At 34.5% G+C, this 20749-nt stretch overlaps 1 protein-coding gene across 1 annotated transcript in view; it reads right to left on the bottom strand.

Annotated features, from left to right (window-relative positions):
* Window positions 1-9017: 9017 nt before the first annotated feature.
* Window positions 9018-20749, bottom strand: part of LOC138703239 (protein fantom-like) — a 172108-nt gene continuing 160376 nt past the window's right edge. The window contains exons 19-22 of the mRNA XM_069830959.1: window positions 19092-19330; window positions 17063-17286; window positions 16211-16353; window positions 9018-10275 (exon numbers count right to left, since the gene is read on the bottom strand). Of these exons, the coding sequence (XP_069687060.1) occupies window positions 17083-17286; window positions 19092-19330 (443 nt within the window). The 3' untranslated portion in view covers window positions 9018-10275; window positions 16211-16353; window positions 17063-17082. The remainder of the gene's footprint in view (window positions 10276-16210; window positions 16354-17062; window positions 17287-19091; window positions 19331-20749) is intronic.

Genomic DNA, 20749 nt, shown 5'->3' on the forward strand with positions numbered 1-20749 from the left:
TAAATGTAGTCGACCGGCCACAAGGGAATTTAAATATTGTAGTTTTCATATTTTATATTTAAAACGATTATATTTAAGTTTTCTCTGTTTGAGTGATAATAACCTGATCGTCGGCAAACATCAGTGTATCGAGAATGTTAATATTATGAGACTTGAATGTAATATAGAGTTCCTGTGGATAGGTTACAAGCCTGTCGCACAGTAGTCCAGTGGTAGGGCTGCTACCTTAATAGCCTTCTGGACAGGCATTTATATGGCATTTCCTCCATATGTGTTGGAACAGTTATACCGCTGTGACTCGGTCCCCAGAGTCTCGTCTGTTTAGGAACAGGTTGCACCATGTGAAGGTGAGGTTGGGAATTAGGTAGGAGAGGTGATAGATGGAATGAACTTCACTACCCTTTGCAACAACTATTTAGGTTAACTATTTAGGTTATAACCTCTCTTACATCACTGATGAAGATATGTCAAACAAAATATCTAAATTTATAAAAATCACTGGCGTAATTAACACCGTCTTCAAATCATCCCATGTTCAAAAACAAACAAGGCTAAAGGTATATAAAACACTAGCTCGACCGGTCCTCACTTACTGTAGCGAGGCATGGACAATCAGAAAAGCTGATGAGCAAAGGCTGACGACAGCTCAAAGGAGGTTCATGCAACGAACAGCGGGATGCTCTTTGCTGGAACACCGTAAAAATGTGGACATATTGCAGGAACTAAAAATGGATCCTATAGTTAATTTTGTTCAACAATATCGACTTCAGTGGAAAAAACATGTCGAAAGGATGGATCGCACACGATGGCCTAAACAGAAACTTACTTATGTACCAAGAGGAAAGAGGAAATTGGGAAGACCACGCAAGCGCTGGCATGAGACCGTAACAGATCCTGCAGGGTCTCATACGTGAGGGATATGATGATGATGATTTTTAAGTTTTCTGAAGAAATTGATGTAAAGTACATTTTATGATGGAGTTATATATTTCATTCCCGTCAGTTGATTTTTTTCTCTTGGCCACATGTTGGGCTTTTGTCGGAAAGGAGAGTTATTGCGTAACAACAGGGATCATAGAGTTCGTGGCGCTATCGCCAGTCTTCTTTGGAACAAGGGTTGGGAAGTTCACGAAGAGGTCCACTGTATTTCTGAAGACGACTCTCACAGAAGAGCAGATATAACAGCAATAAACAGGCAACAACAAAAGGCTACTATCACAGATCCAACTATACGCATGGAGAGAGATCTAAACCAAGCTCATCAGGTTGATCAGGAAAAGAGGGCCATTTATGAACCTTGTATTCCCTACCTTAGTGCCAAGTATAAGATCCCTCTCTTCAATTGGTCAGTGACAGGTTTATTTTTTGGTGCTAGGAGTTCTTTACCAAAATTTACATATAATTTTTTAAAACGATTATCAATATCATCTTTTGAAATTCTAAAAATCATCTCGCAAATTCTTAAAGATTCCCTGCAGATTATACAGTTTCATTTATAGCACTCAGAAGGCCTTAATTAAGGATATGCTAATTTTAAATAAAATATTTTATTGATAAGTATAATTTTATAGTCATCTTCTAAGATTTTATTTTATAATTGATAATCAATGGTGCTTAATTATTACATTTTATTTTTACAACAATATTGATATTTAATTGATTATATTTGTTTGCTATTAATTTCCGGATCCTCATGGTCATCCTTAATTAAGGCCGGACGAGTTATTTCTCTCTCTCTCTAAAAACCACAAATTTTCACTTTTTCCGAAAATATTAATTTCAAAACCTCTTTTTCTTAGAGATCTTCCTCCTCATTCTATACTATGTTGGCTGTGTTTTCATAATAGTTAGGAGATTAACCCAAATGTTGAGACTGTGCATTTAAGGAAATATAATTCTTCTCATGTGTTCATTTGCGTATTTGGTGTTTAAAAATTACATTTCTTCCATTTTCTCTGGAACAAGTGAAAGTAGACAATTGAAATTTCACAGTTTTTTTTTATAATACTACATTATGTCAGTCATGTGGTAATTAACGTACCAGTACTGATTGAAAATATAGATTAAAAACTTCTGTCTCTGCAGCACATTCTCAAACAAGCCGCGAACGAAAGTCTGGGCAAAAAATTTAAATGAAGAAAAAGAGGCTTGCGAATATGGGACGAGAATATCAAAAAAGTGATTAATGAAAAAAGAGAAGCATACAAAAGGTTTCTTTCCACAAAAGGTATTGATGATAAAGTAGAATACCATATGAAGAGAGCAATAGCCAAAAGGGAAGTAAGCAAAAATCACCGAGAAAGTTGGGAAAACTTTGTACACTTTCTGGAAAATGATATCACTAGATCACAACCTAAAATATTTAAAGTTTTAAAAAATCTCAACAATGAAATAAGAGAGAGAGAGAGAGAGCACATCTCAACTGCATTACAAACAGTACATGGAGTAAATATTTTCAAAATCTATGGACAAAAACGGATGAAACATTCCCCCTTCTGTTTTCGGGTAATACTAACCATGAAACAATTACAATGGAAGAGTTAATTACTGTTATTAAAAATCTCAAGAGCAACAAAGCACCAGGAGAAGACCATATCAATCTTGAACTATTTAAATTTTCAAGCCAACTTTTCTTGGAAAGATTTCTCAATTTTTTAAATATGATTTGGGATGGACAGGTATCACCAGAAAGTTGGGAAAATGCAATGATTATAATACCGATCTTCAAGAAGAACAATCGCCAGGACTGTGATAATTATCGTGGGACCAGTTTATTGAATTCAGGATACAAAACCTATGCCAATATAATGAAAAACAAATTATCAAAATTTTATGACAATCTCATTGGAGAGAAACAATTGGGATTTCGTAAAGGAAGGTCATGCGCAGATGGATCTTTTACAATGAAACTATTATTAGGAAAACACAAAGAATTTAATATTGAGACACATATGGCTTTTGTGGATTTCAAGAAAGCCTTTGATAAAGTAGACAGATCAAGGTTACTACAAATTTTAGTAGACGACAATGTTCCACAACAGTTTATCCACAATATTCATAACATATATAACCAAAATAAAATAGCAATTAAACAAGATGGTAAGCTATCATCTTGGACACCCATCAATACTGGTGTAAGACAAGGATGTGGATTATCACCTATTCTCTTTATTATTTATATGAACCGAATAATTAAAGATTGGAAGCAAACTCGCCATGGATATATACAAATTAACAGACACCTTAAATTGGATTCATTTCTCTTTGCAGATGATTTGGTATTATTAGCACTTTCAGAAGATGACCTCCAAAGGTCAATATATAATTTGCAGCAAGTAGCAGCCACATACAACATGGAAATTTCAACAGATAAAACAAAAATTATGGCATTCTGTGGGAAATACCTAATACAAAGTAAAATTTGTCTCGGTAATAAAATATTAGAAAGATGTAATAGTTTCCCATATTTAGGTTACAGTCTTTCCATTCTTGAAGAATTGGACATATCACAGAAAATTAATAAAGACACAAGAGCTATGGGCATTATAAATAGTGTGATGAAACCATCTTTGGTTCAGAAACCCACCTGCATACGTCTCTACAACACATTGGCACGACCGATGTTCAGCTATGGCAGCGAAGCATGACACTGAGGAATGCAGATAAAAGCAGAATAACGGCTTGTGAAATGCGATTCATGTGAAGAACAGCAGGCTATACTAAGTGGGATCTCAAAAGAAATTGTGAAATTTTAAAGGAACTAAAAACTCAACCAGTTTTAGATTACATTGTTCAATATCAGTATAATTGGAAACATCATTTGGAAAGAATGAGTAATAGTAGACTCCCAAAGGCAATTTATGATTATATACCACATGGCCAAAGATCTGTGGGTCGTCCTGCTAAGAGATGGCGTGAAAATTTTATGCGAGACTGTAACAGGCCTTGTGGCCTAACACTTGTCAGGCAGAAGAAGAAGACGAAGAAGAAGAAGAAGAAGAAGAAGAAGAAGAAGAAGAAACTTCTGTAGGAGTCAAAACTTTTTCAAATAATAATACAATAGAAATAGGTTAATTCGACATTGGATAATTGGAATAAATGTCTATTTCCCTAGTAATTACTTTTAAAAACTTTTAAAACTAATGTTGATAATTAATATTGCATTCCAATTTTCGAAGCTTACTTTTAGAAAATTCATTAATTTCAATGAAAATAGTGTCCATTCTGAAATCCTAGAGGTTGTTGATGAAATGCCATTATTTTTTCCTCTAGCTATAAAACGTTGTAGAGCCCGATTATTTAGATCTGACAGTCTCTGGTGATCTGTGCCTGGGTCAGGCGAGTCCATTAAGTTATGCCACGGGATGTTCAGGTTAGTCTGTTGCCTGCAGTCAAAGCAATCAGATGTCTCGCATGCAGTATAGCGTTGTGTTTCCAGTACAGTTGAGCTGTACTGCACACCGACCGCTCGCCCTTATCTCTAGTCCCCACTTCTCCTATTACTTCCCCTCTTTCGCGTTCACTGAGCTGTCAGGACTAAATACAGTAATTTATTATTACAGTGATTCATTTTATTTTATAATAAAACAAAATAATGTAATTTTTATGTTATAGTAGCTGAAAGCACCTGGCGTTGCCCGAATTATCCTTTCTGCTTCTATTTTTAATTAAACTGGTTGTTAGACTTTCCAGAAATCTCGGAAATTCGACTATTGACAACCAAAACGAATTTCTCGTCCATAAAGATGAATCTTTACTTAGCATAATTTATATTAACTAATAAACTTCTTAGCCAAATGTCTGTCAGGGTTAACTCAATTTAAAACAGTTGTAGATCAGGCACCGAAAAGAAAACATTTCATTGTGTTCCCTACGTTCAATTGGTTTTTAATTAATTAATTAATTTATTTATTTTATCTGGTAAAGTTAATGCCATCAGAAATACAGAGTGTATACAAATGATTCATCAGGTTTTGACATCGTATAGCTTAAAATTTATAATGTCCACCCATTTGTACTCATAGCCAATAGAAAGAGCATATTCTTAAATTTGGTATCTCTCATTTCAGATTTCATTCTGACTCTTCAGTGACTCACTAGTGGCGGTTGGTAAAATGGTGACTGATCAACAGAAAGCATTTTGTGTTTTGGAATATCAGAGTACTCAATCCATCATAACTGTGCAGCGTGCGTTCCGGAGACAATACAGAAGAGACCCACCAAAGCATTCTGTGGTGGTATCGACAGTTGAAAGACAAAGGGTGCTTGTGTAAAGGAAAAAGCTCAGGACGACCAGGTGTTTCAACGGAAAAGGTGGAGAGAATCTGAGAGGCATTCGCTCGTAGCCCACAAAAATCAACACGTTGAGCAAGTCGCGAACTGGACATTCCTCATGCAACTGTGTGGAAGATTCTGTGGAGCGATTACGCCAGAAAGTGTATTGCATACAACTGCTGGAACATTTACGGCCAAACGACTTCGTCATCAGAAATGAATTTTGTTATCATTTTCAGGTAGCGTTGGAAGATGACGAATTTGCCTCTCGACTCGTGTTCAGTGATGAGGAGACGTTTCACCTGAGTGGGAAGGTGAATCGTCACAATGTCCGAATATGGGGCACAGGAAATCCAAGTGTTACAGTGGAAATTGAAAGAAATTCTCCAAAATTGAATGTTTTCTGTGCTGTCTCAAGGAGCACGGTTTACAGATCCTACTTTTTTGCTGAGAATACCGTGACGGGTGCGATGTACCTACAAATGTTGCAAGACTGGTTGTTTCCTCAACTGACAAATGACAACCCAAACTTCATCTTCCAGCAAGATGGAGCTCCGCCTCATTGGCATAGAGAAGTGTGTCGATATCTGAACGAGGAACTACCAAACCGGTGGATTGGGCGATGTGCTCAGGATGATTTGGCACTCCACGGTCTCCTGACCTCACAGTTTGTGATTTTTTTTTTCTTTGGGGTACGTGAAAGAGAATGTTTACATGCCACTTATGCTGACAACAATGGCTGAACTCCAGGATCGCATCACTGCTGCGCTGAGGAACATCGACAATGACATGCTCCAACGTGTATAGGTCAAACTGGACAACCGCATAGATGTGTGTCGGGTAACACGAGAAGGGCACATAGAATATTTGTAATGATATGTACAGAACTTGAAAATGTGCTCTTTCGACTGGTTATTAGTACAAATGGATGGACATTATACATTTGAAGATATACAATGTCAAAACCCGATGAATCATTTGTATACACTCTGTACTAATAAAATAATAGAGAAAGCTCAAACTATAAACAAAGTAAAACCAAATAAAAATACATAAAGGCTACAGTTACACAAAGTTTAAATGAGTCAGCAATGTCTTGAAGTTCAACAAAACAAAAACATACCCCTCTGTATCTATATGCCCACTAAGCATTGACTCAATGTTCTATAGATCTTACATTTTATCTCTGTCGGTCAGTGACCATTAAATTTCAAGTGGCTTATCTTAGTGTATTAGTGCATTACAACCTTTCTGTCGTCTCCTTCCCCCCCCCCCACAAATTTGATAGAGACAGATATAAAATAATTAGATCTGCACATTGATTTGAATAGAGTTACCATATGTCCTCTTTTCCCCGGACATGTCCTCTTTTTTAAGTAAAAAAAAGTGTCCTGGCGGTTTTTACGAAAAAGGGTGATATGTCCTCTTTTTTACTCAAGGAAAAAAAAAGACTACTTTTAAGGGGAGACTATACTTCCTTATCTTACAATGTTAAATTCCTCAATTTTGGGTGCACTTTTCTCAGAAGTTATAAAAGATACAAATGTAGAAAAAATAGGGCATATATAGCATACCTTTATGTATACAACCAGTTCAATAAATTTAAAATTCCACTGAATGGTTGGCAAAAAAAAATAATTGATAACATTTTTGCATTAAGAATTACTACAATACTTTTGCTGAAGATAGGGCTAAAAGCTGATAATTTGAAGAAATAAAATCATATTATTATTTTACACATATTAAACTACCTGAAAACGTAAAAACCACAATTTCATTTTTTTGTCAAAATTCGGTGTACAGACTCCCCTTAAATGCAATCTCACTGTGTTGCGTACAGATTATGAAGTATTCTGCACTTTTGTTGGTAAATATAGCTCAAACAGAGTTACAAAACGTTATCAAAAACTGTTTCATACTTCAACAAAGCTAAAGCATAGTTTCTTAATAATTATTGTTGTTAGCCTAAATATCGATATTCATTTAATTTTAATTGTTGCCAGCTGGTTAACGTGATAGTAATATGACGTGCATAATTTAGTTTTAGTCTTTAAAAAAGATGATTATGTTAGAACTTTTGTCGATAGGAAGTGTTCTTTTTTTTTTATTAGAAATGTCCTCTTTTTCCGTTATGGATGTATGATAACCCTAGATTTGAAGCTGTGCTGACACAAATTTCACGTAATTTCATGTCTATGTTTGCTTTCACTTGAACTTCAGAGACAGCTATGATAAATAAGAAATTCCCTTGTTCCCAGTATTGAGCCAGAACTTATTTCTCTATCAGTCGTATAGTGGCTCGCAAAACTTTTGTCCTATGAAATAATGTGGAAGTGAACTCTGTGAGATATGTTGGCAATGTGTCTACATAATCCACTCCACATGTTGGCCTGGGAAGGGAGGTATTTGAAATCTGAGTTGCAGCTAATCGAACCAAAAACAATCTTTTAGAGAAATAACGGTATATGTAAACTACAGAAATAAAACACTTAATTTATTTTGCACCGAAATGTTTAAAACATGTTGTTTATTTCTCTTCAGTATTGTAGAACATTCCAGGAAAATTTTTTATCTTCCCTGCAAGTATAAATACCATGTTGGATCATAAACATAGAATAGATCACACCACATTTTGACAAGAATATTACGAATATCCATAGGAAAATGTGATATTTTCAGTTTAACAGATTTTCTCAAACACCAGTCATGTGCCTATTCTGGTATTTTGTCCAATTGGGTCCACAAGTTCCAGCCAGAATATGTAACATCAAGACAAAGCAGTGGACGTATTTCTGTCACTGTTTGGGGATGAATTTCCAAGCTATGTGGAGGAACTCTGTGTAAAATTGAAGAGAATTTGACTTCCTAGCAATATATTCACATACTGGAAAATATAATGCTACCTAGCATGCGCATGTTACAACCTGATAGAATTATATTTTTTCAACAGGACAATTCCTCCATCCACACATCTTTGTTCTATCAGATCTGGTTCCAATATCATGTTTGGTGTTTAAAGCACAGACATTTGCTATTTCTATATGCTTTGTTTATTTTTTAGTTCGTTACTTCCACATTTTCGTTCCGTTACTATATGAGAGTAATATGCAAACCTTTCTTTATGTGTGCAAAATATAAATTAAACTGCTGACAATCAAGTTTTAAATTGTAGACATAACCACAAAAATTTGTCTTAATAAAATTGTTTACCCGATTTTTTGGAATATTAATCTGTTGATTTTTAGTGCCATCTTTAATCAATGTAATTAACGTAGTGTTATTACTCTATGACAATAGCCAAAGGAAAATACGTTATAGGTGCATCATAATGCAAAGAACCGTGGCATGAGTAGAAGCTACAAAATGCAGGTTTATTAAATTTACTTATATCATTAGACCACTAAGTAAACATAAACGATTCTATTTGAGTTTAGAATCAACTAGCTTAGTTCAACCTTTCTGTTGTAAGGAGGGGTGGCTTGTTACCTGTGGAGAGGCTAACTGCCGCCTACGCTACTATCCTCAGGTGAGTACAAATACCAACTTAAGAACGAGGAAAACTGTACATTATATCGGACAAAAGTTTTGCGAGCCTATGTATGAAGAATCAATATATACATATATAATTTAATTTATATTGGAACATTTTTTTACCCCTTGACCGCTGTATGCTCGCTTATATCATATCCGGTTTTTTAAATATGACTTGAGAAATTATAATTATCTTACAAATTCAGACCACATTAATTACATTATTTTTTATTTTATATATACAATACAGAAAGGTAGTGTAATTTTACGACAAGTCATTGTTTAACAAGAAGAATAGGCCTAATATTCTGAGAGACATATATTTTAGAAATTAAGAGATTGTTCTTTCCACAATGCTTAACATACTACATTAGCAACATGATTACACAGACAGAATTTCGCAATAAAACATTTTTTAGACATGAACAACAATATTTTGAGAGACATAAATTTTAGAATTAATACAGTGTTATTTTCAGTGGCTTACATATGTTCACATACTGCATTAGGAGCATGACAAAAGTATCACTGAATTGCTTTCTATGTTCGTACAATTCTTTGTTTTCCCCTCTATTGTATAACTATATAAATATAAAAGTTTAGATGTGCTCACTCGAAACAGTTGCTGAATTGGTCTTTTTGAGAAACCCCTTAAGTCACGAAAGACAATGTTCTGGGGAAACACAAAAAAAAAAAAATGTTTAAAGGAAATGCATGAGTTAAGAATTGGAATATGTGAAATGGGAAATGTTGGTAAAATACGTATAACGAATATTTCTGTATGCAAAAGAAAATTTCTTAAATAGAATATGACTCTAGATTCATGTTGGGAAATGTTTGAATTGTGGGGTTTCTCAAAATATGGTAAAGATTTAACAAAACAAACTCTTTATTTCATGAATTAATTGACAATTTGGTTAAAAATAATAAGAATTTGATCTCAAAACCAGTATTTAAAAGCTGACTTCATAATTTTTGCTTCATGTGAACAAATTTTACTAACCTGTATGAACTGTCACTAACAAGGGAAGGGTTTCAGCTCGAACAAGAATTTTGTGTCCAAATTTGTATACAGACCCGTCTTTACGTTTCTGTAAAGCTCCCAAAAGCATTTGTTTGTGTAATATGTGGTTTGTCTGTTAGAGCACTGTACTAGTTGAGGGAGTGGGGAGAGCACTGCACAAGTTAAGGGAGTGGGGGACCTTGCCCATAAGCCTACCTTCCTCACAACAGCTAGAGACAGCAGTTTATATCTCGTTGGTGTGTGCACCGTGTCTCTTGTTGCTTGGAAGGAAAGTTAAAATGGACGAAAGGAAAACTCTAAACATATGGAATGTTTTAAATATATTGACATCTAAACTGAGGAGAATGTATCCTAAAACGGACACTGTTGGTAATGAAGACCATATGTTGGTAACAAGCCCATCACTTTCTGGAAGTGGTGTCTACCATCAATGTACAGCATGGCATCTGCAAACAAGTGAAAGGAAAATTTACATTAAAGAAAAATACAACATGTCAATAAATACTGTGTACAACAAAATATATGAAAAAGACGAATGACCTGAAGATTTTACGGAGACAGTGTTGCTTCCAATACTGAAGAAAAATAATGCCAAGAAATGTAATGAGTTCAGGACTATCAATCTGATATTGCACTCGGCGAAGATTCTTCTGTGAATACAGAATCGACGTTTATATTCTAAGATGGAAGAACAGTTGGAAGAAGAGCAGTTTGGCTTCAGGAAGGGAAAAGGTATGAGATTTGCAATTAGACTGCTAAGAACAATCGGCGAAAGATACCTAGAGAAGAATAAAGGAGTGTATGTAGTATTTGTGGACTTAGAAAAGGAGGCTTTTGACAGAGTGGATCTGAATAAACTGATGCGGATCCTAAAGAAAATAGGAGTGGACTGGAAAGAGAGAAGACTATTCAGTATTGGTAATCTTTATATGAAACGAGTCAAAGTCAGTATAGGAGAAGAAATGTCAGAAAGAAGTTAAATTAAGAGAGGAGTACGACAAGGATGACCTTTATCACCTATACTGTTCAACATCTATTTGGAGCATTTAGTAAAGAACTGTTTTCAGAACATGGAAGGAATGATAGTAAGAGGCAGAAGAATAAAGTGCATAATATTTATTTACTGATATAGCTTTGTTAGCAGAAGAGAAGATGATACTAAGGGATATGCTACAGGAACTAAATGACAAGTGTGAACAATATGGGATGAAGATAAATGCAAATAAGACGAAGCTCATGGTCATAGGAAGAAAAATAAAGAAGGTAAACTTGCAAATTTTAAATGAAGCAGTAGAGCAAGTGGACAGCTTCAAATACTTGGGGTGTGCTATAAGCAGTAATATGAGCTGCTGCCAGGAGTCAAAAGCAGGACAGCAATGGCCAAGGAAGCTTTTAATAGAAAAAGGAGCATCTTCTGCGGACCTCTGGAAAAAGAACTAAAGAAGAGACTAGTGAAGTGTTTTGTAAGGAGTGTGCATTGTATGGGGCAGAAACGTGGACATTACAATGAAGTGAAGAGAAGTGAATAGAAGCATTTGAAATGTGGATATGGAGAAGAATGGAACGTGTGAAGTGGACAGACAGAATAAGAAATGAAGCTGTGTTGGAAAGAGTGGGTGAAGAAAGAATGATGTTGAAACTGATCAGGAAGAGAAAAAGGAATTGGTTGGATCACTGGCTGAGAAGAAACTTCCTACTGAAGGAGGCATTGGAAGGAATGATGAACAGGAGAAGAGTTTGGAGCAGAAGAAGATATCAGATGACAGGCGACATTAAGATATATAGATCATATGAGGAGACAAAGAGGAATACAGAAAATAGGAAAGAGTGGAGAAAGCTGGGTTTGCAGTGAAAGACCTGCTCTTGGGCAGAACAGTGAATGAAAGAATGAATTGTGTAATGTTCTACATGCTGACTCATTAATGTTATAATTATTTGAACTGTTACATGTATCAGTAAACTAGGTTGGTTTCTAATGCTGAGCACTAGACAACTAAATTGGTAGCTTTTCTCAGTGTAATTGATAACCATTATCAACTGATCCAATTCCTGCACATAAGTTGATGGGATCTTTACACAGATCCCTATATAACTATTGCGTCTATCTTTCCTGATAAATCACCTGGGCACTATGCCATATTAAGTATGAAGTAGTAATTTACAATTTCTGAGTTTCGAAATATAGTAAATTATATATGAACTTCGAAAAACGACAGCAAACTTTTGTTAAAACTGGGCATTTTTAATCATGCCCATAAAACATTAATCAAATGAACTACATACAGGAGGGTGCATAAGTAGGTTTACAGTAATACAATATACAGTGAAAGCCCAATAATACATGCCTGTTTGTTATGCTATCCCGCATTATACAATCTTTTCGTCCAGTCCCTTGACATCCCTATATAAACCATGTAAAATCCACAACTTAATATGCTCATCATCCCATTTTATACACTCTTTCATCTGCTGAAAATTCTAAAATATCGTACTGTAAAGGATACTGAGAAAATTTTCCCAGACTTCTACATTTACCGCTGGCTCCCGCATATTCAAGAATTTATAGGAACCTTTATTCAGTGAATACAATAGAATGGAATGCGACCCTTGAGTACCTGCAAGACTACTGTATTCAGAGTCTGTCCTCCTTGCTGGCTGTTTTAAATCGCACTGTCAGTGAAGATTTGACGAAGACTAAATGGAAGCAGTAGAAATTCCAAATCCTTCTTGCAACAAAGCCCTTGCCATGGTGTCTGTGATTCTAGATTCATTAATGTTTCTAGTACAGTAGTCAAATTACTGATGTCATTTCCGATTTAAATCGTGTGGAAAATGCAATTATTCATAGTACTGGATCAAGTGCAAGACAGAAAACAATTTTTGGCTTTTTAAATAAAGGGGCACTTTAATTGATAAGACATTGTATTTGTTCTGATATTTTCTGAAAGGATAGAAAATAAAATAACCTTCTATCCTGTATAATTACAGTATTTAATCCTTAAATTTCTTCAACAAATGTTTATGATGATTCATATCTTTGTGGTAAAATTTTAAAAATCCAAAAATGACTCAAATTTGATAATATGCGGTCCCATTTAATACGCTCTTTTTATGTGGTCCCTTGAAGAGCGTCTTACCAAGGTTTCACTGTAGTTTTATTAAGTACAAATGAGGATTACATACCAACAACAACAATCACATAACATCAATCGACAATCAACATCAATTTAACAACCTGATAATTATCAGTGTGCAAGTATTGGGACTCACTGCCCCATTACAGTCTCTAGCCACCTTAGCCATCTCCTCTTAGGCCTTCCAGGAAGTAGACGACCTCTATATGAAGATTTAAAATAGAGGTGATAATTCAAAATTAGAGAATTGAAAATCAGAACCTACGAACAGTGAATATTTGTTATTCCAATAATAACAGAATTATTTCTTCATCTAAAATACGCAATAAAAGGCAATTACAAAAACCTTGCACTAGACCCATTTATTTACTAGATTACACTATTCAATATCTCGATTGTCATATTTTAAAGAACTTTAAAGTTTTAAACAAAATGCTAGTGTTGTACTTGACACAAAAATGAAAATGTTTTAAAAGGCCTATGTATTGCAATGCCTTATTTGTTGCACACGATAACCAAATGCTTTTTTAAGTTCTCTGGGGTCATGTTGAGTCTCCTGTCAGATAACACATATTTCATAATTATGAGAAAAAGAACTCTCAACTTCGACAGAGGTTATTGGAGCAAATCTAAAACATAGCATCATTGTAGGATCCATTTCAACTGCAATAGAATTGTCACCTTGTAGAATTTTTTTAATGTTTCTAAGTTTATCGTGATCACAATTGTTCGAAAACACATTTTTACACTTTTCCCTAACTAATAAACCTGTTTCCCTGGTACACCGTCCATTCTTTGCACTGCATCATCCACAATTTTCACTGACTTCGTCAAAGGCTGCCCTCTTTCTTGAAGCTGGCAGATCACTTGTGGCAGGAAACCAAACTCGGCCACAGTGAAAGTTCAATCATTTTTCACTTCCAAAGAATTGAGAAGTTTCTTGGCTGCTACAATTGAAGATGCTTCATCCTCCAGAGTATTCACCACTTCAGTTATAGTCAGGAAATTTGAAGCATAGTAAAGTGCCGCTGAGACTCATGTCCCCTATCTCGTTATAATAGGTTTGGGGAGCAGAGGTATATTTGGTGCAATGGATTTAAATGTCAGAATTCTTGATGTGGCTTTCAGACAGATCTTCTTAATACTGGAAATCAAATTATCGACATCCGGAAACAAGCATCGTATCTCTTCTGACACTCTGTGAAAGCTGTGTGCTACACAGGTCACGTGAAGCATGTTTGGAAATAGCACTTTTAAAGTTATTCCAGCCTTTTTCATGTATGGTGCAGCATCACTGATGAAAAGTAACACGTCGTATTGAATTTCTTCAGGCCACAGTAACTGTAAAGAATTGGTGAATAACTGTGTGATAGTTGAATTGTTAGCAGGAATGGTTTCATTGATTCATCTTCTGAAGGATCTAATGGCCCAACAATGACATTGGCAATGAAACGACAGGTAGGATCAGGTGACTCGTTGATAGAAATCCAGATCTTATTTTTAATTTTATCTTTAATGATTTTCATTGTTCATGGTAACATTTTCGCAAACTTGACTCACTAGGCACAGATTCGTTCGTATACTTCTCCAAAAACTGTCTTAATGTAGGATTCTGTAATTTCCACAAAGGTATTTCGGCAGCAAGAAAAGCTTTACATAAGTCAATGCAAATTGAGATTTTCGACTCGATGTTGCAATTACTGTTGGAAGCAAAGTAATCTTCTTCCCAGTAGCCTTGGAAAGTGCATTTTTGTGTTTGGTTGTACTGATATATTGCGATATTAAATATTTCTTTTCGTCGTTCACTGACTGCTCACATATTTTGCATGTAAGTATTTTACTGTCAGTATAAAATACATTGAATCCAAAAGTATTAACGTAACTTAGAAATTTACTGAGTAAAGGAACACTGAATTTCGGCATCTTGCTGCTAGCTACATCAACGTCGCAATGAAAACTGAAAGAAAAATAACGTTAGACCCGCACTCATTGTTCCCTTGTCAAATAAACACAAGCGATAATTAAAATGCTTACAGTAATACATTTTTGCATGGCAGCACTCATTGTTGCAAAGAGAATATGAACTGACTCAAAGACAATAATATACATTCGGTGAAGTCACTTTCATTGTAGCAGTTATAGAAATAAATTAAAATATACCTGTAGGCAATTTTTAATAATAAATTAATAAATAATAGATAAATAATCAAATAAAGGCAAGAAAAGCATTTATTTTGTAAATTAGGCAATTATATTAAAAAAGGCAGAAAAGGGCAACATAAAACTGTGACGTTTCAATCACAAATGTATAATTTGTATAGATTTACTTTCAAAATGAAGATGGATTTAACACATTTAAAAAGGCATTCTGCCAAAGTTTCGGTCTCTGGATATAACTGTGCAGATTGAAGGAGGCAATGGAATGCAGTACATTAAGGGATGCTAGGACTGAGTATTTAGAAAAAAAATTACCAAAAAATCAATTTTAGCTTCTTCTTTCTTGGTACAAAAATATTCCTTGGGCCCTTAGGAAGGTCATAATGAGATACCGGTACATGTTGCCTCTACATCTCAGTTTGAGGTCCAGGAGCGATTTTTGTACAGGCCTACTCCAAATATCAGTATTGCAACCCCGCATTCACAAATTTGCCTTTTCCTCGAAACAACATTTTTTGATGTTCACATTTCTCCATGCACATGCAGTTTTTATCAAATTCATTGAGAATATCGATGTGTGAGCATACATCCTTATATATTATCTGAGATCTAATGTTGAGAAATCTTATGCATCTTGAAAGGTAAAAGCTAAATATATATATATATATATATATATAATGTAAATAAAAAACATGAATAAATGTCTGATTTTCAAACATTCATTCTACCTGAACTAACCTAAATATCATGACTTTCTTAAGTTAAAATACTGGCCTTGAATCAGGACCCATATGAATTACTAGGGTATGAATCGATTGGTGGTAGTACAGTACCATTTCCCGTAACTAACCGGAAGTGGGGGTACCTGTGGTCAACTTCGAAATTTGAAACGGAAACATGGGTCGTTGAAGGTACCATTGGAAACTACTTTTAAAAAGAAACAACTTTTACTGAAACTTTTTTTTTCTAACTTTTATTGTTTAGGCCTACTCACAAAGCAACAAAAATGGTATCTTCTGAGAAATGCTGTATGTTGTTTATGTACATACACTCTTCAAAATGTGCTAAACAATGACAATGTTCTGATCACCTCCTAACATCCGTGATTGCACTTCAACACAGCTGAGAGGTCCACAAGCTTCTCTAACAGGCACCCTCCTAACAGGCAGAGAAGTTCGAGATGACGCCGAGATCTAGTAGGCTCTGATGATGGTGCGTGATGAACTGAAACAGCTGTAAGCCGGAAAAATATTACATATTTAACACGAGTAAGTCCACTAGTTCATCAATTATTTATATTCAAGTGTTAAAAGTGGTGTACGCAAGATTCAAAATGAATATCACTTGTGTTCATTTTTATTTTCTTATTCCTCTATCACTTGATATACTTGAATCTCCAATCTTTATTCGCTATAGTAATCTACATTATCTTGCCTTCATTTCTCGTCTCATCAGTCAAGTAGACTTGCCAGTTCTAATGGATGTTAAGGGTTGAACTTCACAAGACAATAGGAACTAAGTAGCAGTAAGGATACCAGTTTCACGTGCTATTCGCCTTTGCCCCCAAGGAAATACTCCCTCATCCTCATTTCTGTTAAAAGCTGAATGAACCCCAGGGCCAGAAGGATTACATCAAAATCCATGACCACATTGGTAACCGAACCCATGACTTTGCGGCTTACAGTACAATGCCTTAACTGCAACGTTACCTTATCCCCTTTCTAATGGACGCAACAGGTATAATTTTTTTCATCCATTCCTTTTTTCACATGAAGACGAAATTATATTAAACTTTTGAGTCCAGCATTTTACAGTGTAATTCATTAGCAATGAACAAACTTTACTCTAAGCCTCTTCTCCTCAAGGAACTTGTACTTTTATGTTTAAATTCACAACAACTATTGTACATATACAAAATACAAAAATCACATTCTTAACTTACGTTGGTGAGCTACATTCATGCTATATATTTTCATCTTCAGCTTCTTTATTCTTAACTTCATCCTGTTTTTCCTCATCTTCATCCTCTTTATTCTCATCACCATGTTTTTCCTCATCTTCCTCTAAAATATCTTCATTTCCATCATGTTCACCACCTCTTTCACGATAACTATCTTCATTACGAATATCAACTTCTTTCTCTGCTTCTTCTTCTTCTTTTGAATTCTGTAATAATGAGCTGCATCAAAAACAGTATTCCATAAGATAAAAAAACAATATGAGCTGCATCAAAAACAGTATTCCATAAGATAAAAAAACAATGTTCAAAATAACTATACAAAGTTAATTAAATATAATAATATCCAGAGGACCTTGAAGTAATAGAAGGCTTGTGTACTTCAATCTCGAGAATTACATTGGTCACAATTATTTATGCTGGATATGTTAAAAAATAGAAGTCAAACAAAGCACTTTAAACCCAAAATATTATGAATGGTACCTGAGTCTCTGTTCTAATATTTATTTTTATTTTATGATAAAAAATAGGAACTAATGGACAAATTTTATTTCCAACACAAAAAAGAAATTCAATTGAATGATTACAAAGTTTACCACCAGCAGAACATAGTTATTCAGAATTATCAACAATGACATGGCTAACAATGTCTCTAGGAAATAGGCAATCCCTGAGAGTAAAAGCACCTTGTGCCAACACCGGAAGCTCCAGTATACAGTATAATGTGTACTGTATTTGATTTTGCCTTCTTTATTTCCGGATTTTCGTTAATCCGGATGACTTTCGGTCCCAGTTAGTCTGGATAAACAAGGTTTCACTGTACTTGTAAATAAACTGAAGATCAGTATGATTTTTTACCGAAAAGACCAGTGCTTCATTAAAACAAGAGATGGCAATGATTATCCTGGAATGGGACATCACTGCAGTATAAGGGCAAGTCTGGCTAAAGTAATAGAATTTCTATGTAGAAGCAGTTAGTGGTCATTAGCTGAATATATGGAAGATATCGACACCTCAAGGTTCAAATAAGACCTGGATAGAAAAGTTACCAGTGCAGGTATGAGTGCATTTGTTATATCACAGCAGAAGAAACAGGGATAAATAAGATAATTACAAATGTCTTTTGGAGTGGTATCACAATATAGGTATTTAAATTTATAAATCTTCTCACCATTCGTGAGCTGCCACAAGGGACAAAGAGTACTTAAGCACAGACATTTTTACAAGTTCATTGAACCACTGATTTTGTTTTATCAATGAAATTCCTGCAAGTACATGGCTGCAAATAATTGTTTTGATATTAGTGGAAATATACCTATTTTTAGAGAGATAAGTGTTACAAAAAAGTAAAGAATGCTACTGAACTTAGTTTGATTTCGAATATAGGTGATTCTTCAGGAGAGCAATTGATCCTTTCAATGCAGCTAAGGTTACAATCGGAATAATAGATGTAGGTATTCCAAGCCTCTTAAACACACCTTTCATGAAGAGAGTAGTGGTACCTCTTGCTCCAACCAGAAGTCCAATTACTTCAAGCTCTTTTAGCTGGTATTTTTGGAGGTAACAGGGAGCCATTCAGAGCAGAAGTAGTATAAGTCAAATTGAGTAATGAGTTTTAAAGTAAAAATTCTGTAAAATACAGCGCAAAGTAGCAATTAATATGTCTTTCGTCCTATCCACTGACCACTAATAGTTTAAATAAATTCAATATTAATTGTATTTTACCCATTTTTGATTCACACCACTTCTGCTCTCAATGGCTCATATGTTATGGTGGTACAGGTATGCAATAAATGGCCACTAAAAATTATTTTTATTATGAAAAGATTTTCACGACTGAAGTCAGCTTCAACTATAAAAATGATAAGGTTAAGTGTGTATCAGTATGACCAGAATGCTTATAAAATGTTCAAGTCAACTTAAAGTACCAGTATAAAAACGATACACATAAATCCTCTTACACCTACATATGAGACTATCTTCTAATGAGGTACATGATAAATATTTTATATACCTCCTTCTGACTGTCTATGGAGTTGGACTTTGAATTACTTAATGCCTCTTCTTTAAGTTCCTCCTCAGCATCTTCAATATTACTTTTCTCATCATCATGAAGTTCAGCACTTTCCTCTTTAGACAAAGCTTCATTAGCTGTTTTCTCGTCAGTATTGTTATTCATAGAGGCCTCTTCAGGATTAACATGTTTATATTCCAATTTCTCTTCATTTTCACTTGCAGATATTTCTTGCTCTCCTGCAAATACTATAATTCATTATTACAAACTTCAAAATAGCGAGTAATTCATTTGAAAGAAAACAGCATTTGATAATCGGATTAAATACAACTAAAATAAACCAAAGTACACTGTATAAGGAACATATTTTAGGTTTTAAAAAATAATTACAATATTAAGTACGAAAAACATGATTTCAGTTTTCAAGAAAGCATTCTTCAAATGAACTCGAAGCTTTAATATCAGCTATTGATTTTTCATGATATCTAGATCGGCTGCATTAACTTCGGTATGAAAATAAAATAATATATTTGACTTTCATGTCCAACAGCATAAAATAACGCTTCAACAGAAGTCAAATCATAATTAAAACATAACTAGTGGCTTGTGCAGCAAATACTGCTGCAAACTAAGTTCGTTAGACGTTCAAATAAAAATTTTTCAGATTTATTTTTAATGAAGAATACTTGTCTTTTTGATAGTTATTTGCTTCCATAATAATGAAACATACTCCCTATGGATGGATTTTTTTTAGGCCAAATACTTTTTCTTAAACCTATCCAACTTAAGTTTTTGAGTTTCAACGCGAAAACGCAAGTATCAATGTCAGGACGATAGCAGTAGCTATTTCAGGTCATTGTGGATTGTAAGGAAAAGTTAAAAAAAATGTCAGATTTGCTAAGCTTTCGAACAATAGCATTTTCGTATAGCTGCTGCATGTAGAACTTGAAATGTAGAGCGTAAAGTCATTTTATCCTACTAATAGATCCTGCTGAAATGATCTGGAGACTACAAAATTTTCTAGGCCTCTTATTTTATCAGTAAGTAATACCTTTTGATCTTTCCTTAGGAACTGTAATTTTTGCGCTCTCTCGAGCCAATACTGAAGACAATGACATATCTCAATATCTACACTACACCGCCATTAAGTATATGAAAAAGACCCAACCCCACTGGTTTAATAAGTATAAAAATATTTGATTTTTAATAACAATATTATCTTACTTAAGTTTTGTAGTTATATATAGCAGCCACTCAGTAAATTATAGAAATGAAGATCTAAATTAAGATATTCTCTACATTTACTTACATAACCACAAAACGTTTCACTTTCATGTCATCAATATAGCATCAATATTATGTACAATTAATGAAAAAATAGATACATCATGATATTAACTATAATAATATTTAATTTCTAATGGTAATAATGTCATCAAACCACCTCAAGTTTCGTAGATTTGAATATCCAATACACAGCTGTACTCAGAAAAATATACACTGCAGAATCTGTTTTTAATAACAAATTGAATTGAGCTCTAAATATGTCGGCAATCCTGCAGGTCATGGCCTTCGTGTAATAGCCAATTGTTTATTGTAGTGTGTGTTTTGTTCTGAAATTCAATCAAGCCGGCCGTGATTGAATAAAATTAGTTCTC

Source organism: Periplaneta americana, chromosome 7 (assembly GCF_040183065.1).
Source record: "Periplaneta americana isolate PAMFEO1 chromosome 7, P.americana_PAMFEO1_priV1, whole genome shotgun sequence".
Lineage (NCBI taxonomy): Eukaryota > Metazoa > Arthropoda > Insecta > Blattodea > Blattidae > Periplaneta > Periplaneta americana.